General features: G+C 35.7%; 1 protein-coding gene across 10 annotated transcripts in view; it reads right to left on the minus strand.

Annotated features, from left to right (window-relative positions):
* Positions 1–23,057, minus strand: part of LOC100176453 (RNA polymerase II degradation factor 1) — a 28,279-nt gene that overhangs the window by 1,132 nt on the left and 4,090 nt on the right. The window contains exons 3-22 of one of the 10 annotated variants that reach the window (XR_003396690.1): positions 22,734–22,896; positions 22,374–22,459; positions 21,167–21,292; positions 20,276–20,352; positions 19,355–19,408; positions 17,934–18,095; positions 17,409–17,550; positions 16,368–16,425; positions 15,394–15,481; positions 14,255–14,321; positions 5,981–6,554; positions 5,453–5,527; positions 4,635–4,795; positions 4,200–4,309; positions 2,916–3,032; positions 2,439–2,550; positions 1,584–1,933; positions 1,068–1,146; positions 714–745; positions 414–657 (exon numbers count right to left, since the gene is read on the minus strand). Coding sequence is in view for 1 of the 10 variants with exons in the window: in XM_026838157.1 (XP_026693958.1) it covers positions 1,667–1,933; positions 2,439–2,550; positions 2,916–3,032; positions 4,200–4,309; positions 4,635–4,795; positions 5,447–5,527; positions 5,966–6,554; positions 14,255–14,321; positions 15,394–15,481; positions 16,368–16,425; positions 17,409–17,550; positions 17,934–18,095; positions 19,355–19,408; positions 20,276–20,352; positions 21,167–21,292; positions 22,374–22,459; positions 22,734–22,896 (2,460 nt within the window). In the remaining 9 variants the exon portion in view is untranslated. Of the gene's footprint in view, positions 1–413; positions 658–713; positions 746–1,067; positions 1,147–1,582; positions 1,934–2,438; positions 2,551–2,915; positions 3,033–4,199; positions 4,310–4,634; positions 4,796–5,446; positions 5,528–5,965; positions 6,555–14,254; positions 14,322–15,393; positions 15,482–16,367; positions 16,426–17,408; positions 17,551–17,933; positions 18,096–19,354; positions 19,409–20,275; positions 20,353–21,166; positions 21,293–22,373; positions 22,460–22,733; positions 22,897–23,057 lie in introns of those variants that run through there. The other 9 variants (XR_003396689.1, XR_003396688.1, XR_003396687.1 and 6 more) reach the window with 9 other exon arrangements.

The following is a 23,057-nucleotide window of genomic DNA, read 5'->3' on the forward strand; positions in this document are numbered from 1 at the left end:
GCAGCAAAAAGTTGAATTATAAAATCTTCTTGCTACGTGTTTAGAATAATACTGAATATATGCGGGTTCGAAGCTACTGTGCTACAAGAACAAATCAAAGGGATCTTTATTATTATTTGCCTCCGTGGTGGCTGGGTTGGGGGTCGGGGTGGAGAAAATATCAAAGGGGTCAGTGGGGTCAGGGTGGGTAAGGGGGGAAACACCATTCGAACATGGGGGTTGGGAATTAACAGGGGCGATTTGGGGGCCAGATATTCCAAGCAAATCAAAATCCATGATAGAATCTTGTTTTGGTGGTTTGTTTATTCCATGATTATCACCATTGATCAAATCAACAATGGGTGTGTCGTCATCATACGGGTACTCGAAGTGTGGTTTGTCAAAGTCATCATCGAACGACAAGAGTTGCTCACCTGTTTCAACACCGTTGGTGACGACTGGTTCTTGTTTCATTTGTTTCGATGAAACGTCTTCATTCACTTCAACTTGGTTTGTTTCAATATCTTGTGCTTGCGACACTTGGTCCTCTGTGATTAGATCAGTAGTTTGATATAATTGATCCGTGTGTAGCGCATGTTCATTCACATCTGCAGCTAAATCGTTGTTTTCATTCGTCACATCTTCGTTGTTTGAAACTTCGACAGCAATATCTTTATCCTGTTTGTTGGAAAATTATTAACAAAATAGAAATAAACAAAACTAACAAACATTACATTAACTTCTGCTTCTTGTGTCTCTGGATCATCTGTAATAAAAACACAATGTTAATTACATTGATCACAACAGACAAAGTGCGTTAATGAATACTTTCTACCAAGCATGTTAGCTTGTACTTTGAATCAAGTCTTCTGTTCTTGCTGGAAGAATATATGACCTAGATTTGATATTTTCTAACCATGTATGAACAACTACCAGGGCTCCTTAATATAAAGTCGAAAGGGTGTGGTTATACTGGTGTAAATATTCTTTGTTTACTCCCAAATGGGACGATAAATAGAATAAAAACATGTCCCATCTCACCCCACATTATTATACATGATATCTTATAGTTCAATTATACAGCTTACCTTCAGGTGTGGGGCTTGGTACAGCCACACGAACTGGCGTAACAGCAGCTGCTTCATCATGTTGCTCAGATATTTCCCCCTGTTTATAACGACACGTATCATATAATCACCGTTTATCGAGTTTAATAAATTGTTGAGAATAATTTATACCGATGACGTAAAAACGGCGGTTTGATTGCGACCAATAGTTTATTGTTATAACTTGCGATGGACGACAAGATTAATTTCTTGGTGGCGAAATTTATTTAACTTTGTACCACTTGTAGCGTAAATGTGCATTGCTAATTCTTTGTGTTTGTACAAAAGAGACGATAGCTCAGTGGAAATGGGGATAAATAGAAAGCACCACAGTTGTACTAGCGTGTTCGATACGCAAACCCGTGTTAACCGGTAAAAAATTAAAATATTTGATTTCTTCTTTGGCCAGCAAAAAGTTTTATGAGAAAAAAAACTGGTGACGATTTATGGGAGTTCGCCGTTGTTATAGTAACGGGTATGCATTGAAAATAAATTTACCTCTTGAATATTTTCTTGTGTGGTTTGTAATACATATTCCCCTTCATCGTCCGACTCATCACGTGGTGTGTCCTCTTGTGACGTCACAGTAGGCTCGTTGACGCCACTTTCAACAGGTTCCAAACTGGTTGCTGGCTCAGGTTCGGGCTCGTTTTGCTCCAACGTTGAACTGGTTTCAACCGGTTCTTGTGGTTCTGGTTCTTGTGGTTCCGGTTCTTGTGGTTCCGGTTCTTGTGGTTCCGGTTCTTGTGGTTCTGGTTCTTGTGGTTCTGGTTCTTGTTCTGTTCTTGTGGTTCTGGTTCTTGTGGTTCGGGTTCTTGTGTTGTTCCTTCTGCTGCTTTCTTTGCAAGCTGTAACATACATATTATATAAAGCGAGGCTTGCCAATATTTCCATGTTTCTTTTATCGTCACATTTAGTTGTAAACAAATAATATTTATAGAATTAAAAAACCGTAACCCCGCAACTCTAAGAGACCGTTGTTAATTGTTGTAAACACGATCGGGAAAATGGAAATGTTGATGTTAACGGTAATCCATCTTACCCCATAATACTATTTCTTGGTGGACATAATGATTTACAAAGATTATTCAAACGTCAAATGATTGTTACGCTTGAACTCCCTATGGGAAGTAAGGTGACACCACATGCTTATTATTTAACGTGAGTTGGTTTCCGTGCCATAGTTTCGTCATTCATCGCTCATTTATTTGCTTATAATAACTGGTGAAAGTGGCGTAAAGGAAGTACTTGTGGTGGCGCTGATATTTTGTAATGAGCCAATTGTGGAATAAATCCGAGGTCCCATGACGTACCTCGCTGTAGTACCTCACCCATATACACCATACACCTTACTTCTCTCTCCCTCTCCACAGCTTCCCTGGCTTCAGTCTCAATATCAATGGGTTGCTTTCGTTCCTCCTCTTGTGCGACATCTTGCGGTTGGTCGAACATGTCTTTCACAGATCTACATTATTATTCAACAAGTTTAAACGAATGTAACTTACTTAAACCATGCGCGGCCGAAACACGACAGTCTTTATAACACGGGTGTTTATACACCTTATACCAGCTTAGGAGTTAACACGCACTTGTAACTGTTAAAATAATTGTTTTTTTAAAGCTTTTTTAATGCAAGGCTGACAATTGCCGCTTAATATCATGTCGAACGAAGTCTATATATATCATACCATGGTGTAATTGCATAAGACACAAACACGGAAACAACTATTATAGCCACGGCATGTGCGGAGGAAAACCAAGTAGCAGTTATTCATATACGATAAATCAAATCAAATCAAACCCATACACTGCGATATAAGGGACACATACTTTAAATTTTGTGCGGGGACGATATCGGTGTCGTCACGAGTGCCTGCCGGTGGAGGGCGCACCACTTCGCCGGTTGGTGTCGCTACAACTTCCGTCGTTCGTTTGGCGGGAACAGGTCTGTTGGTTTGATGGTCGTTAAGAAGGATATATAATGTAATGTATGTTCATGGTTTGTATAATGTAATGTATGGCTGATAATTTGGACAACCCATTAGTGACCACTGAGTTTGGAGCAATTGCCCAAAGACACATACGCCCACAATGGTAGCAGCGACGAGCCTTAAATCCATTATCACTGGGTTAAAAGACATATCAACGAAAGATCGAAAATTTTTGTACAGACAGAGATGCACATAGGTGATCTAAAGGTATCACCAGTATTTCAAAAAAAAGGAACAATTTCGCGTGAGTAAAAACAAATTCAGCCTTGCGGCATAACATGAGATTTTTATTAAAAAAGTCACTGAACTTGACCGTTGTTTTGTAATCACAAAGAAGAAGCACTATACCAATTCCGAAACTGAAATTTTCCTTACACGTTAAAAAACTAAAAACGGTCAAAGTTGAGTGATTTTTTTCTGATATCCCATGCCGCGGGAAATCCCATGCATTACCGCATGGCCGACTTTTTTACTTCAGCGGTTGAATTTGCGGCTTTCTTTTTAAGAAGCTGTTTCGTTGTTAGAAACTTTGGTGGTACCTATATATCCCGTTTGAGTATTTTTAACAATAAACAAATTAAGTTTCGTCGGTATGCCCTTTTAAATACAGGCGCGCTAACCACTGCGCCACTGTACCGAACAAATGTGACGTCACTTATATCACGTGACAGTAGCAACCACGAAGTAATAATCGTGATCGGCAACATTTATATAAAACCACCACGAACAAATATGAAATGCTAATCGACTTTAAATAGCATAGACATTCTAATGTATAACGTTGTGTGAACATTCCGGTATCATAAATTACAACTAATTCTTCAGCAATATATATCCCGGTTTAAATTTATTTATCTCTATTTCACACAAAACTTTAGAACAAGGTTTGCCACCAGACGACGAGATATTTTATACGAGATTTTTTGTTTTTGATTTATGTTTTAGCGGAAAATAATCAATTACAAATTTGTTCTTTAGAAAAATTGCTACATGACGATATTTTGATTTTATATTTTTGAATTGAATGTCGTCATCATGGAGAGGACTTGCGTATATGAAGAACTTATTTTTTTGTGACGCAATAATAGAAAATAATTTGTTGCTAAGTTAAACATGAACTTACCGTTCATTAGAAGGGGATGCCCCTTCCTCGAAAACCTTCTTTGCGTCTTTAAGACTTTGTGAAGGAACGTATTCGTCTATCTCTGACTTACCCGCCTCGTTAACAACGTCCTGTGTTGTTTATATTGATTGAATGAATATATCTTGATAATCCTCACGTGTATAACACTAGTATTCTGTTTTATAAACCTCGAGCCCGCTTACGAGTTACCACATGTGAAACTTAGTGGGCGATTACTTTTTTATGTTTGGCTGATAATTTAGACAACCCATTAGAGACCACTGCCGTTAAATGTGTTGCCCAAAGACACATACGCCCGTGTAGTTTACCATAGTAAAAACATCAAGCATCAAACCAAGCGCCATCCGGTTATGCCGTTGAACTTTGTCAAGCCACTAAGACAACCGACACAGCCACACACAACAACGCACTCACCGCAACAACGGGTTTCTTTTCCACCTTGATCTTGTTCTTTGGTGTATATTCGGTTTTAGTGGGCGAGTCAAACATAGCGGCACGTGACTTGAGAAAATCTTGTGACAAACTGTAAGCGGGAAGCTCCTTCGTTCCTGCCGTTGGAGGGCGCACTATACCACCTATATAATGAAAACAATAGTTGTTAAACTTACAACAATTTTATATTAATATCGCCGTGGTTCGCCACCCTGCTTCTAGCCCAAGGTATAAGGATTCGAGACTCGTCGCTGCTACCATAGTGGGCGTATGTGTTCTTGTGCAAAACCTTTAACGGCAATTGCTCCAACTCAGTTGTCAATCACTAATGGGTTGTACAAATTATCACAAAGTTACATACAACTCGTAAACTGACACAAGGTGTATTAACACACGTGTTATAACAACTGTCGTTTCCACTCGAGGATAAATAAGTTACATTCAACATTAGGATATTAGTCCACCGCATATTAATTGTGAGCTCACAATCAAATATTGTTGGGTCGGGTTAGTAAACATGCTGCAAGGTTCAATATAAATGACGTAAACAACCTTAAGCCACGTATTTAAACGGTCAATTAACATGATATGGTATAGTGAGGTGGGGTAAGATGGTCCATGTTTGTACTTTTTCATTCATTTAGAGATAAACAAAGCATATTTACGGAGTTATATAACCGTATACTTGAGGCTCGTGTTGTTAAAAACATGGTCGGGAAATATGGGATGTAGGTGATAACAGGATCCCATCTTACCCCACAGTACTATACACGTGACATCGGTTCAATATTTACCGATACCTTCTTTCTCTTCATATGAACCCTCAGCAACAACTTTACGTTGGTTTGAGCCATCATCGCTACTGGGGTAACTCACTGTCGAATACGAGGTTAGTTTTAACATGCGGGTTTTATACAAGGTGGTTTGATTAATATATACTTGGAATTGGAAATATAAGTTTCTTTTAAACCCTGAAATGATGAAACATGCATAGCATAGATATGAAGGTTTGTTGCATCTTTATGCCAATTATACTATGTGACGGTTTTGAATAAAAAGTTTTGGTTTCGAACCTAAATATTCTGTTAATATTATTAATGAAAACTAAACAGTTTGTGATGTTACGGTATTATTGCAATTGTTGTTGAGAAATTAGGAAAATAAACCATTGCTTACATGCGGTGAAACAGATTCATTGTAATAAACAAAGGAAAAATTTTTCATACAAACAATTCATTCAAAGGAAATTTCCAAACTAATTATTTCCAACCAAATATTAAAATAATAATCAAGAAACGAAACATGGGATGCACCTGTCTCCTCATTACCGTTCACCCAATCCTTGCTCTTTAATCTTCGGGGTGGGGGGGCTGATGACGTAGGTGATGACGCAGTTGAAGATGGTTTTTCGAACATACTTTTCATGGAGCTTACTTTAACAGCAGGGACATAGTCGGGTGATTCCTTTGTACCAGCGGGTGGGGGTCGAACTACATCCGCCATGTCTTCGTTCTCGCTGACGTTTGACGTTCTATCGCTGTGCTGTTGACCCGGTGACCTTGAACGTGACCTTTGACCTATTGATGACGTAGATGCGGTGCTGTGTCGACTGGTGCTACGCGCTGATGCGGTGGGTTGGGGATCGGGGCTTCGACCAATTCGTGGCGGGGAATGAATGTTCGAATCGCCGCCTGAGCTAGCAGATGGGGGTCGGGATCGCCTTGGCTTGTTGTCGCTTGTTTCAAATATAGCTTTAGTTTGCCGAAGGTCGGTACTGGGTGTGTAATCAGGTGTTATCTTTGTACCGGCAGGTGGCGATCGCACGATCTCGGTGGCCACTTGTACACTTGAAGTTTCAGTTGTAGATTCAGTGTGAGTTGTAACAACAGGTTTATTTGATTTCTGTGAACGATAAACAAAATGTTACCAATCAACATATACTCCAAGATAACATGGGAAACAGTTGGCTACTAAATCCTATTTTCTAAGCGTGTTTTCAATAATATTGCTTTAAATGAGCTGTGAATAGAATTCTGTAAACGTTCTTTGTTTACTATCCCTTGGGACGAGAAAACGGGATGTCCCATCTTACCCTACCTGTACGTGGGGCATATATAACAATATATAATGACGTCATATAAACAATATAGCGACAAATTTGTGACGTCACAAGAACATATTTATAATTATTAGAACACGAAACACTATGGATGATTATGGTCGACAACTATATGACAAACATAAGAAAATCCTTCTATATTACGTCACAATGATATATTACGTGCTATGGTACCATACACAGCATGAGAGGCGGCGGTAATTGAATTTGCAGTGAATTGCTTTAGCGGTTTCGTTTTCCGCACAGACAGGTCGGTTGAGGCTGACAATCAATAACATAGCATCTGTGTAGCGTTTAAATATAATGGACGCTCAATATTCAACAGGGCTCTACTTTCAGTTTAACTTATGGCACACGTGGAATCAACCTTTAGTTGAAATGCTAATATGACTTGGTTGGCCAAGAATCAACGCGTATATGATTAGTTATTACTCTAATCTCTTTTTACGGGTGCCCATTTATAAACAAAATAAATGTTACAGTATTATTCGACTTTATTCTCACGGTCCAACAAAGTGCTCGGCAAAGATGAAAACTGTTGTTAAAATCTGTGTTAAACGACTACAACATTTTGCAATGAATTGAAAAAGCATGATAGGAGGTTAATTTTAAATGATCGCTGAATCATACTAAAATTGGTAAAGTTTAATAAGTATGAAGCAATGTGTGCTTTTTTAAGGGTGCCATCTTACCCAACCCTACTATATGTACGTCATTGTGGTAAAAAAACGCACTTAGGGTTAAATGCCAAAGCGTCTTTTGTGACGTAATAATAACATGAGGTTGTTCCAAGAATCGTAAACCACAATAAATTATCTGTGGTTACTTTAAATATACGACTAATATTGTTATTATGGGACAAACGTATACACTAAACAACATATGGTGGTTTCGAATCTTTGACGTTTTCCAAATTAATATGTCTACTTTATTTTTCGATGTTAAATCACTGTTAGCTGTTTATATGCTACACATAATATAAGGTATTTACGTTACAACATCGTCATTTATCTAAATAACACCAAACATAAGCGAAGTATCAAGTATCCATCACACACCGTTAAAACCCTCTAACTTAACTGGTATAATAATGGTGCTTGCCTCGCTAAAAAAATCAAAAGAAAATGATACTTTGATGATATAATGCAACACTGCAAACATTGGTATGTACTTTACTTGCGACATCGATATAAACGTAGCTGAGTTCATAAACCGTGTATTTAATACATAACTCATCGACCTCCAGGTTATTACACAGGTCGTCTGATAAAACATCCCTTGGTACAAGGCATAAGGAAAGATAATGTTGTAATGCTGTTGACTGTGGGGAAAGATTTACCTCATGTTTTTAACAATTAACTAAGTCGGAGGCCACGGTCATAACATGCTTTAAATATTCCTTTTTTTTATCATCAAAAATGACAGGAAACTCGAGTAAAATGTCCCATCCTACCCCACCGTATTATACGTATTATACAATGCATAACTTGATTAAAATAAATAAATATACAATCTACTTGACACATTTACATAGATACATAGATAGAGACAGAACACAACTTTTTACCAAGTTTGGTTTGAAACCAGTCGGCCTAAACCAAACCTGAAGATGTAAATGTGTCAAGTAGACAGAACACAACTTTTTACCAAGTTTGGTTTGAAACCAGTCGGCCTAAACCAAACCTGAAGATGTAAATGTGTCAAGTAGACAGAACACAACTTTTTACCAAGTTTGGTTTGAAACCAGTCGGCCTAAACCAAACCTGAAGACGCAAATTCACCTTCAATATTTGTTATTAGCATACACATACCTTTTCAATAACGTCTACAATTCTGTGAACTATAAAATGTTTACACTTTCAGTTTAAACTATAAATAATAATAGCGATGTAAAAAAACTAACAATTCAAATGTAACGTTTAAATAATATCAATAAATAACCATTAATAATCAAACCCTCTTATGACGTCACATATGATTGATTGACTTACTTTAAAATAAGCATTTCCCATCTTGGTGTAATTGCTCACTTACTTTTACCTTTGCACCCGATAATCATATGAAACACACGGATTGTACTCAAGCATAAGTGATCTAACACCACAAGCTTCAACACACCGGTCACTTAGTTTCATCACAACATCGCATAATTCATGAGTTGGACTCCATTGTATAATTAGCTTGTGCATCAATTATTTGTATGTGGGGTTCAAAACTCAGGCGTGTTGTGGAACAAACGGAAAATACACCAAGTTTAAATGACTAAAATACTTGATTGAATGATTTGAACGTATTTTCGCCTGTGTAGTTTCATCGCAACTTTACAGGGCAAAAATACCACAGAAAATTTTGTTTCGAATAAACACGGCAATACGAGCACATAGAGTCATAGATGCTTTTAAAACTTTATACACATTCTTGTTGAACAAATAAACAATGAATAAACCTTCAAAACACCCCAGCCGTTGATCATGGTCATACATTCCTACTTTTACTAAAACACAACATTTTCGACATCTTCAGCCAGGTGCCGGTATAGCGATGACGTCACCATTCACGTGACCACGCATATGAATAATTCAAAGAAATCCAACACAGGCGACACAACAGTCTGCAACGTCACAATTGCCACGCCAAGTTACGTGATATATCTATATATGGTAGGGTGGGGTAAGATGGGACATGTTTTCATTCTCTTTTTCGTTTGAATTAGTAAAACAGTAAAGGATATTTAGAGAATTATAACCGTATCCCCGCCGTTCTAAAACAGCGTTGTTAATTGTTCAAAACACGATAGGGAAATATGGGATATTATGTGTCAACAGCATCCATCTTACCCCCAGTACTTTCCCTACAAACATATAACGACATCCATAATATCCATAAACGCCAGCAAGTGAAAGTTACGTGTATATAGATTCGTTGCATGGCATAATGTATAAAAAAGTCAAATACATGATAATTATAGTCAGCCGAACCCACATGTATTAAATATTACTAACGAACAAGATTTATATTCCCTTTATTAACTCAGCAGTTAACAACCTTCGGTACCAACACGCCCAATATCTTACATATGTCTACAATGTGTAAACACAATATTGAAACACGACGACTTCCGTATACTTATCATGGATACGTATCTATATTACACTGACAAGCATAATGTATATTTTAAACTGCGCAACCAAATGATATCCGCTTATAACTGAATATAACATGGTTTATATTACATTTAGAAATGACCATATTTTATACTGTATAGTTTACAGCGTATACCCGACTCATAAATGATCATACGGTAACACGTCTCTATATTTCATTGACCGAATAATATACATTATACTACATAACCGGCTCATAGCATCTTATATTAAATGCAATACTTGTAGTAATAACATGCTGACCGCTCTGACTCAAGTGAATCTCTAATAAACTGACTTGCCGGCCAAGCGAGTCAAACAAATGACGTCACCCATCAAATAAACGTGGCACGCATTGTATTTGTTGGTCGCAATACTAAATTGGGCTTTGTCGTTTATAGCACTTTCTAATTGGTACAAGTCGCAGGGCGGTCGTAAACAAACTACACTACAGTGTCGCAGTTGTCACACACTACAAAGCACTGCTGCGGTGAAATACGTTCAACGAAATCTTGTGGGGGAAACAGTTCGGTTTAAATGATTACATCTGTTCTTGCATGGGGAGGGAATGTATGGGAATAATATTTAGGTATACAAAGATAAGGCTGGGAAATCTGATTTTCCCATTTCTCTGCACATTCCCACTCCCATGCCTTATAAATCAAGCCACAGTTAAAATACGTCGTTTGACTATAACATATACAACTGTGGGACAAGAAAAAAAAGGGATACCGTTAGCACCGAAATCCCATATTTTCCGATCGTGCTTTGAACAATTAACAACACTCTTTTAAACTCGTGAGAATACGGTTATATATTTCTGTAAATAATTCTCGTTTACTACCAAATGAGGAAAGAAAATGAAAACATGGACCAACTTACCCCGCCCGACTATACAACATTCTGTTTAGGTCAAACTAACCTGACATTAAAATTACGTTAAATTAAATCGACTTGTAGACAAGGAAACACGTATACTGTGAACAATCCAACAACATGAGATCACATGTGTTGTTCTGCCGTGGTTTGATTTGATAACTTCCTGGCTTGCTAATATTGGAACCAGGAGTCTGTATTGAACTTCCTACACCGATGCACTGGCTATGCGGGCGATCATACGTGTGCTGCTGAAACTTATAAACAATTCGCCAGCTTGTTCCCTTATAACTCGTTCGGCGGTATGACCGTTTACATCTGTCCACAATTCAATATTGTAAGTCGTATTATCTCCTCGCAGCTGTAAACTAGCTGTTTTGATCGTCATACTGCGGCATATTAGACAACAGACGGCCGCATTGAGTGAAATAAATAATTCACAGAAACCATTTAAACCAGCGGTGTTTAGTCGCAACGATGGTTGTAATTGCCGATCAATCCTCACAGCCGAACACACGTTGAAAGTAAAAACACTTTAAATGAAACGCTTTTAGTCATTACACGATATAGGCAACATATGCAATATGTTAAGTGAACAATTAACAATGGGTTCCCGTGAAACGAAATATGAACGTGGTTTTGTTCACCAACTAACATATATACTTAAACAAGTGGAACAGATCCCACTAAAAGGCATGCCTAATACATCACCAGTCAACCACTGTGCTACACACGACCACGCCCTAATATATGAACACCTTATCTCACAAGAAATATTTCACAATATTCTCCTCCTAACCTGGCGACGTTATATGCTTTGCTACATCAAGATACCAAACTAACGAAAAGTCAATGATTGTGTTAATTCCACCTTCAACTTGAACACTTCCTATTGAGGAAAGAGCAGAAACACAAATATTTTCGACCACGCAACACTTATGTCAATATTAGATCTTGATATGCACATGAGAAGATTTAATGTGTTGGTTCTGCAGCGTATCTTGTCTTGAGTGAAACCTTCTTATGGCAAAGCTGCTTCATTTCTTATTCTAACACTTCGTTGGTTTTAATAATGCAATAGAACATGCATACATATGAAGTATTAACATAATAAAATAACTTTGCTTGTAAAATAAAAACGTCTGACTAAAATACTTGCCCAACTGTTTACATGGCAGAGCAGGTCTAATTCAAGATAAAATTATTATACGGCGTGTCATAATTTGAAACTATGTTGTGTCATAATTTGAAACTATGAAACATCGTAGACATTTGTTGTTTGCAGAAATATATTAAAGGCAACTGTATACACCAAGTTAAATATGAGGGGTATGACGGGACATCTTTATCACATAAGTTCCAAATATCCTGATCGTGTTTTATTAAACAATCACCAACGGAATATGGAAGTCAGGAGAATAAGGTTATAAAATAATTCTTTAAATGTTCTTTGTTTACTACCACCTTAACCGAGAAAATAGAATGAAATAGTGTTCCATCTTACCCCAACCTACCATATCCACCAAATATACCTCACTAGACTCGAAACAAATTCAACCAATATACTGAACTATCTTAATTGGCCTTGCATTGAAACGCACATTAATGCACATATAACTGGTGGTGCTTCACACTGCAATGTGGGCATAAAGGGAAAGACTTTTCATTACAGGAAGCAAGAACGATCAACTACGTCATGTGTTGCTAAGCAACCATGCAACGCATAAAGTGGCTTGTGGTATGCATCATACGTAAGCGGTGACTGAAGTTATGAGTCGTTACATTTACTTCTCGTTACTTAGGTTCGTAGGAATATGTTGAGTATATACAACGTATCATAGTATAAACAAACCTCACTCAATGTAAATAATTTCATGCAAAACAAATACTTATTAAAAGCAAAACTTACTTTTCACCTTTGAACACCAGAACACTTACAAGTTGTTACGGCCTAACTTAAAAATGACCAAATATATTACAAAGGGGTAGATGAACAATATTTATAGAACTAAAACTGTGGGAAAATTTGATTAGACTAAGTTTAACAAAACGACCACCTAGTTTAAACTTGTAAGCAAAACGTCTAAAACCTAGTTAGCGACAAATAGGGTTCACGATGTAAAGATTTAAACAAACCAACATCGTGGTCCTTGTAGATCCTACTGGGTAGAAAATCGACATCCATGCCCTAATATAGAATATAGTGACGTAACACTTGCACCAATGAATCTCATTGGCTGAGAGTTTTTGAGTCATCGATTTTATTCGACGTGAGCAATCAAGCCGGTGTCTCGGTATGTCTCATGGGATATATAGTGACTTGTTGAAGGAAAGATAGCTCGCCAACTTGTTTATTTGTCTGTCACCTCAGTCATAAGCAACCACAACCCACTGAACCCAGTAAGATTAAGTGTTATTGAATACGTCATCAACAAATATCAAACACATCGTATTTTGTTGGGTTTGAACTTATGATTTTAAGCAATGGTGATAGTTATAGACAGAGCAATCATATTTAAAAAAACACAGTCTCGTTCACTTCTTTGATTGTTATAACTGTGAAAAAGTTTACCTGGTCCAGTGATCATGAATTTGGATGAAATAAAAGTCAGGATAGTAATTCAGGATATAATCGAAATGTGTTCTATGACTCTAATGTCAGTTTTGGCTAAAATGGCATCACCGGTCTTAATATAAATCTAACAGAATACAATTCGTTGAGTTATGTCGAATACGTGTTTCGCATGGAGCTTGATCATGACTGTTATTATAACAAGGTATTAGGGAGTTAGTTAAACTAAAATGATAAGAAAAGGCGACTTTGCAATTCTGTTCTAGATTGAACAATATTATTTATACAAACTAAAACAAAGACTAACTTTAAGCTGTTACATTGTGACGAATGTGACGTATTAAACTAATCAACTATCATGGAAACGAAGACACCCATACACAATATTTACTACGAATCGAAATGTTATAACAGACTTCGTGTCTTCGCGTATATCACGATACCTGATTATTACGTCACGGTAACACACGAACGTTATATTTATGATATTATAATTAAAAGAAATTGTTTTTTAAATAAAACGTTCCTTGAGGGAAATATTAACATTTCACACGACTATAATTACCACCACTGACGCCTGACCCTATACTTAATTTTAACAGCTCACTTGCCCCATCCAGTGGGAACAAGTACTAGAAAAACCATCCACTATGTGGAGGTAAAGGGTAACTTACATGCATATATTACACATGTAGTTCCAAATACGATTGTCGCAAAACATAAATTGATTATCAATCGCTATTAAACAAACGCGGTAAAGAATATGTTTCAATTTAGATTACGTGATTACGTATAACTAGAATTCGACTAATGTAATCTACATCACTGGATATTTCCCACAGTCGTATGTATACTAATGCATTATTAAACTTAATACACAAGTATCTCCTACCTTCTGTGATGTACGACGTTCCACCTTCGGTCTGTTTGTGACGTCACTCTGCGTCATAGACTTGTATCTGCGAGGGGGAATTTATATCACGTGTTGTTTGAAAATGTCAATAAAACATTGAATAAAAAGAATAAACAGCACATGGGGTACAAATGGAAAAATATTAATTAATTACACTTGGCTGATGTAAGCTAACCAGACTTATAACACGGGTAATATTAATATTTTATTGTGCGCATGGCTGTGCAGTACATATATAGCTTCATACACCTTGTTCTTAAATACGGGTTTAAGCTTCGAACAAGGTGTATGAAGCTAACGGCGCAACTTGTTTTCGTGACACCAATCATAGCGTCACATATGCTTGACTACTCAACATGAATGAATGTAACTTGCCTTATCAACGCATGACGAGGTAACAACAGTCGTTATAACACGGGTGTTTGGTTTTATACACCTCGTGCCCGCTTACAAATTACCAAATATGTTACTTTGTTGGTGACTTTTAAAAAGCGGATAATTTAGAAAGCTCATTCGTGACCACCGTTTTTGTCAAAGAAAAATTGTCAATGAAAGGTTTCCACAACGGTAGCCGTGATAAACCCGTGAACTCTGAGGTAGAAACGAGCTAACCACTCTCCCACGGCACCGGACATACATCAATATTAATATCATGTTAATTGCATTGTTGATTGGAAGTCGGTTTAATAATTGCTTTCGTAATTTCGATAAGTGTAATACACCGTTAAGTAAGTTTGTAAATAAACGCAAGCGATGTTAAAAATAGAAAAAAATGCTTGGTTGTTAAATACGAGCATTATACATTGTAAAAAATCAAAGAAAATACAAAATAGTGAAATCTACATCTAATTGGATTAAGATGGAATAACGTTAGTTCATTAGTTCCTAATTTCCCAAGCGTGTTTTTAATAACAAACAATGTTTTTTTAGAGTCGTTAGAATGCGGTTGAATGACTCTGTAAATATTATTGGTTTAATAACCAAATGAGACGGCAAAAGAGAATGAAAACATGGACCATCTTACCCCAGCCTAACAGCATTAAGTTCAACCAATTATATAATAAGAGATATGTTTCGTGTAAATGCATTGTCAGTCTCTTATCCAAATATAATGTTACCTTTTCAATCTATCTTTAACCGAATCCTCCCCTATCATTTCATCATACACGGGTTCCGATGACTTGACCGTTTCAATGTTGCGGGAATCTGTGATAAAAAAAACATCAATGTGATTGAAATGGTCACTTAAATACCCTCGCATGACGTTATAACATGGGTGCCCGCTAATGAGTTACTACGAATGTAACTTTGTCTTTGCGGGTGATTATTATTTTGGATTTTTTTGTAATGTTGACAATACAGCCAATAAAGACCTATGGGTTGGAGACACATTAGTAAACAATACTAAATCAAAATATACACATAATTACAACGTAGTTTGATTTATATTTATATAATTAGAACAATCTCACTATAAATACGTATGTGGGTATAGTATAGCCTATTGTTTCGTATGTACTGAATTAGTAGTATTACGAACACATAGCAGTTAGGCACCCACTACTCTTACTTAGTGTTAAATATTGAAACACGTTATATATCGGCAATTATAATTAATAAAGGAAGTCGTTTGTGTTTATAACTTCCGGGCTGAACAATAGTTTGCATTATGCGTGCCGTGTGCAAATATATTGTTTATAATTCATTGTGTCATCAATGTTAAAGTTTTGCGCAAATCTCATTAAATAAAGTTGAATTGATTATTTATCTTTTTAAAAACGATAGCGAAGGTCATATTTAAAAAGCGAAGGAAAACAATAGTAAAACGAGAGTCGTTTAAAACGCGCTATGGATAGAATGTGTGGCATATCAAGGAATATAAACGCTAACTATAAATGAATATGTTAAGAATATGAACAAGTTAAGTATATATAAGAGCAACAAGTAGCATTCTACCAACTTACCGTTTGTCGGCAGGAAGTTAAAATGAAGTTCTAGGTTTGTTTTGCGAGACAAAAATATTCGCATTTTTGTCGGGGTCATTTTAAACTAACTACAAGACGCTAAATTATGAACGCTGCAAAACACGAACCTTCTAACGACGTCTTTACTTCGTAATGAACCTTTGTCGCGGGTTCCTTGGGTTTAATCTGTGAAAAAAAGCGGTGGTAATAACGCAGTGATGCAAGGTATCAACTAGTTATAAAGCAAACCATACATACGTCATACAGGTTGAAATATATTGGTCAACACTGTATTCGACCTATTGATTATAGGTCACAACTACAATGATGGTATATAAGATATCAATACATGGTAACTTTGTTTCAGTCAATACACAATCCATTTAAAAGTAATTGATACGTGAGATTGGAATGTGTTTGATTACCGATGGGAACGTGTGTTAAAGATTTCTGGTGGAATATATTTGTTTATTTTAATTCATTTAAAAGGGTTATAAAGTATTGTTTCTGGCACACCTGATATAATAATTAATGAAGTTTTTTTGGTAAATTATATTTCTAGCTCAAGAACTATTTAGCTTTAAAACTTGCTATATTGAACCAATTAAACATTGAACAGAATTATTATGATTTAGAAAACTACCATACACCCTACCATGCTTGGTTGGACATATAACATACACCACACAAGTTTTCTATATCCATTCAAAAATAACTTTATGACACAGAAAATTCAAAATTCAAAATATTTTAAAACAAAATTGCGATGTTTCTTTCGCAGAGACTGATGGTGTTATGTAGGTGATATCTTTTATTAAACAATTGCTTAAACATGAATTTTGTCTGTTACGTTTTTGTAGAACCTCATTATATTGAAATGCGTGTTATAAACAGAAGACCTTTAATTACTGGGTTAAAAGCAGGTCTGCTATTATAACATTTAACTTTTATAACATTATAACAAATATAACACAGATTAATGATTGGGTAACACTAACATGTTCATATACATCATTGTTGTTGCCTCCATTTACAAATAACTTAAGGACAATTCCAACTAAATATGTAATGCAGGTAATAAATACTTAATATAAATTAAACTTCAACTTTTCTGTATATTACTTCAGTTGCTATTTATAAAGTTGATGCAAAAGTAAACAATTACTTACCTGTTCTGGTTTTGGAACAGACGAGTTTTCGAACTTTTTCTTTAACTCACCAAGTTCAACTTCATACACCTCGTCCGTGGGTGCGTCATCCGGGCGGATAACATCTAACGTCACATGGTTAATTGGTTCCGTTGTACGAGCACTGTGAATGCATGAGTAAGTTGATATCTGGTTGTTTTAATTCATTGTAATAAAAGATGGAAGAACTGTTGAATGGCCAATCCCCACAGGTTGTATAGTAGGTAGAAAGTATCCACATATAGTTGTGTGAAACATGGGTTATATTGTTTTGTATGTGGGGATAAATACGAGTTACCAACTTTGGGGGTGTTTATTTTATTTTAGAACTTAGATTAGATTACCATTAGTGACTACTGTATTGGGGAACTTGCCGTTAAGTGTCTTTCCTAAAATCACATACAACCCCAATGGTGGCAGCAATGAGCTTTGAACCCAACCTTTGCTATAGGAAGGCATGGTAACCACTGTGACATCGGGCTTAAAAATATTTCAAACAAAATTTACATATGTGTGTTCCTTGTGTCGGGGCTCCTTGGCGCCACCGCCTGTTCATCTTTCCTCATCTCGAAGTGCGACTTGATGCTCGATAAATCCACATTAACCCCGTCCACATCCACCCGTGGTTCGCTTGTCTTAGGTTGTTGGACAAATATTTCATCTTGAAACCTGCGGTGTATAGTAGGGTGGGGTAAGCTAATGTGTAAGAAAACTATCCACACGTTTAATCACTTGTATAGTAAGGTGGGATAAGATCAAGATATGCGTTCATTCCCTTTTATCATTGCATTTGGTAGATCCACAATTATTTACACACACATAATATATATATATATATAATGGGATCCTAAAACTTTACAAGAACATTCATAATTGTTAACACAATTAGGGAAAATGGGATATTATGTTCTAACAGTATCCATCTTACCCCACAGCACTATAAGTTGGTCATAATGCAACAGCTATGAGCACATAGTTAGTTTATAGATATCGAGTCATTTCCTCTTGGGACAATCTGGCATCAAGCAAATGTATTATACAGCATTATGTTAATTGTTTGGAAAGTTAATTTTCATTTTTAACCAAAGACAAGTTATAAAAAAGTTTGTCATCAGTGATATAAGAAAGTATGAAATCACCTGAAATTAGATTTTAATTTTAAAAGGTTTAAAAATTTTTTTAAATGTAGGTGGCATTTTTGCTGTAAAATTTATATATTGATGAAACAATTAATATGGTGGGAACTGTGAAAATTATTAACTGTATTAAGACAATGGAGACGATACAGGACAGTGAACATGATGGTGGGAACATCCCCCAACTTTATTGCTTGAAAATATGCTGCTATTTACGTGAAGCAGAGACACCCATATTTGCAGATGGCTGACTATGCTTTGTTTGTTGTTAATGATTCACTAGTTACTGCACACGCCGGTACTAAGGTGATGTCATATTCAATATTAAAACATATTTATTAACCTTGATTTAAACTTTCTCGTCATGCATGGGAAAATTGAACGAGAAATTGATGTATGGTAATAAAGGCAAAGATATTTTTCATTTACTTATAGTCCTGTTTGGTAGTAAATAAAGAATATTTACAGCACTGGACTATGGAACTAAATAATCGTATCCTCACAACCCTCAAAAAGAGTTGTTGATTGTTAAAAACATGATTGGAAAATATGAAATATTATGAATTAAAGGTGTCCCATCTTATTAAGATGATCTCATCCCATGGTACCATGGTATAATATTCACACATAGTAAAACCTGTGTAACTATAAACATACATTTAATAAAATGATTAGATTTGTATGGCAGTTAAATATAAAGGGCATGCAACTACAAGCAAAACATATATCATGCTATGAAGAATGATTGAAGTTTAAGAGAGTGACTTGCTGTAACTAATATACGTCATGCACCTTATTTTTTTCATTTGTGGTTGTGAAGACTTTCCTTTTAGTGAAGAACTTTTCCTGTTATATAGTTAGTAAGGAAGTAAAGTTACCGATATCTAGCAGAGAGAGTAAAAGGTTACAAAGTTAAATAGTTGTCCATGCATGCTGTGCGAAGTGTAAACAAGGCAAGTTAAATAATAAACCAAAAGTTAGCTGCATGCAAAACAATTAGTGTTTCAAACAGCTTAGTTGTGTTTATTTTAAAACACCACACTTCTATAACAAAATTATAATTTACAAGTGAAAATAAAAACAAGTTTTAAATTACGTTTAAGTTGTGTGTTTGCAGGGTGTATGCAATGAATTGTATAAATAATTGATTATTGTTTCATCTTATGATGGATATATACCAAGGAGGGAACGTTCACCAATTTAATGTAATTCACTTGCAGACAAGGCCTTAAAATATTTATGTTGATAACGCAGAAAGTTTTATGGAATAATCGACCTGCCACAAGTTGATTATTAATCACACACACCAATGTTGGGTAATAATAATAAAGCCAGCCAATGCTAAGGTCATGTAAGGGAATGTTCGCATAAACAGGCTTACAAACTGTCGTAGTCAATGCTCATATTACACTTTTATCATAAACATTGCAAAAAAACGTGCATAACACAACACCCTACACAATACAAAGAAACACAAGCCCATTATATGCACCACACCTGGTGTGGCTCAGTAGATGTTTTTTGCATTGCATTAACATTAAGACCAAAAAGTTTATTTTATTTTTTCAAGTTTTAGGAATGTGTGTCTGACTACTCCTGGATCTCAGGTTATTTCAAAGTTTAGCATATGTACCCCCCACGTGTATATCTTACATACATTCCCCAAGTATATCAATTATACATAAGTAACCAACATATATTTGCCATACATACTTTGAAACGGAATCTTTGATAGCTGTTTTGCTGATGGGAGACTTAACAACGGTAGTTGATTTCGCATTTGATGAACTCTGTAAAACATGAAATTATTCCCAGGAATTTAACTAAGATATTTTGGTTTGTGGAAATTTAAGTCTTTAAGATTTGATGATTGTGGGTTAAAGGTAGTGATTGGAAATAAGCAATTGTTAGCTTTAAATTAATGAGGAATTGACATATTACAATTGTGATTTAATTTACACTGTAGTAGCATTTGAATAAAAAGTAAAAACTAATATTATGTTTCTTTTACTGAAAGATTTTATACTAAAGCCGTGTATATCCCTATATTTAAGGAAGGCCATTTATTATGTAGCACTATAGCAGTGATTAGTTGGTGGATATTGAATAGGTGGAGAAAAAATATTCAGCAACACAATTTCCATACAAGTACAATATACAGTAGGATGGGGTAAGATGGTCCATGTTTTTATTCTCCTTTATCGTCCTATTTAGTTGTAAACAAAAAACATTCACAGGATATATAGGGGTGGCCTAAACACTCTGAAAGGGTGTTGTTAAAAACATGATTAGAAAATATGGGATTTATATGATATCCCATCTTACCCCAAAGTAACATATTGAACCAGTTGGTGTCTTGGGAAGCAAAACCCCCTATCACAAATAAGCGGAACAATTATGTTAGTGGACTTGGAGGTTAGTACAGAACATAAAACACTTGGACACATAACTAATATACCAACAACAACTACAACGACAACATAAATGGGTAATTAAATGAATAAATAAGCAATGACTCCAATATATTGCAGTGAATATATTGTCTGAAACAAACGTGTTAAAACTTTCCGAGCAATAGACAACAAGTGAGCAGGCTTCTCTTACCCAGGTACTCGTATACACCACTGGTGTTGGGGTTTCCTTTGTTTCAAACTTGCTACACAACCGACGTAAGCGCGTACCACGAACTACCATAGCATAGTTAGCAGTATTGCGGCTCATTACGACACACTAATAATCCAAAGCAGCAATAAAGCAAAAGTTTAGCCCAACATTAAAACTTAAGACAAACATATCACACACAAACATGAAAAGTATGCTTGATAGATATTTATGGTGCATTCTCTTCACTTTGACCTAATAAGTTCCAATAAACATATCATACTACACATATTGCATGAACAAATATAATACCGGGTGTGACATTCTCGGCTACTGACTAAACTAGTCGCCGCCTTATTAAATATTCTTTTAACTTGTTTATAAGATCATTTATATGTTCATTGTATCTTTATTTACAATCCACAACTTATTGTATATATATTCAAACAACAAATATTCCACCAATAGTGATGTTAGCAGCCCACACCATAATTTCTCTCATTAACCAGATTTTAAATGTACAAGACAACAAACGCATCACTTTCCAAACAATGCTAATACTTTGTATAAACCAATAAACCACTAACTACAAGCAATAAACAAATCTTTTATCTTTCCATCATAACTACCTATAATGGTTTATATACAAACATTAAAGTAATGGCTCATTGACAGCAATTGAGAAAGTTTGTATAACATGATGTAGAGAATATAATAACAGGAAAATTAGGCTTTTAAAGATGCTTGATTAAAAGTTGTAGGTGATTTATTGTGAGTGTGTAATATGAGTGAACTCGCTGTTTGGTTTATCAGAGAAATAAGGGAAGGCAGATAGATCAATTATTTGCAAAGTAATTCAACAAGGAAGTTGGCTATTCAATAAAGCTATTCATGTAAGGAATTGCAAATAAATGAGGTGTTGCCATCATAGGTGGTGAAGTTTTTCTAATACAGGGAAGGCATGGATATTCAGACACACATCATTATGGAACAAATTTGAATCCATTGCTACTGATTAATCTAGTGTAGAAAATCCCAGTGGGCGTGCATGACACCCCAGGTTTGGGACCAATATCTCATATAAAGTTGACACATGCTAATTCACAAGCATAAAACACCTTTGTTAAAATGCTGATGAGAATTATTGTTCCAACCAGGACTAAAATCAATGCACTAATTAACTGTCAATCAAACAGTGAACACCTCATACCTTGGATGAGTTTTCAAACTGTGCCTTCAGTTTATTAAGTTCCACGGCATAGTTTTCTTCTTTAACTTCTTCTCGGTTAACAGGAACTATTCAATGAAAAATAAAAGTTTTTATAATGTTGGCTAAAACATGTAATATATATAACATGTGTTTTTACAAAACATATTATGTAAAAACCCTTTTTTATATGATGCAAACTGTAATAATAAATTATTCTAAAGGAGATGTTCCGCTAATTTTGTGTGTGTATACACGTTTTGACACCCTATTGAATATACTTAGAAATGACACAACACCCTAATTATGATAAAAATAATATAGTGGTTTTTCCACCACACAGAACAAATAAAGTTACATTACCAATATTCTCGGGTAGTAATTGTCGTTTGACAGATTTTTCCCTTGCTAATGCAACTGCTGCAGGAGCTTTATGACTTGGTGATGGGGCAGGTTGGGATGCATTCGAAACCTCCCATTGTGACCTCATAGACTTGATGTCGGGCAACTCATAATCTTCAACAACCTGGTTAATATGAGATGTATGTAGCAGGTTAGTATTATTAATAGATGCTAAAAAGATAAAACAATTATTCAGCTACAAAGCTACATACATGACAACTCAAAAACAGAACACCCGTGTTATAATGGCTACCGTTGTCCACTAAACAAGTTACATTCATGTTG

Source organism: Ciona intestinalis, unplaced genomic scaffold (genome assembly GCF_000224145.3).
Source record: "Ciona intestinalis unplaced genomic scaffold, KH HT000062.2, whole genome shotgun sequence".
Classification (NCBI taxonomy): domain Eukaryota; kingdom Metazoa; phylum Chordata; class Ascidiacea; order Phlebobranchia; family Cionidae; genus Ciona; species Ciona intestinalis.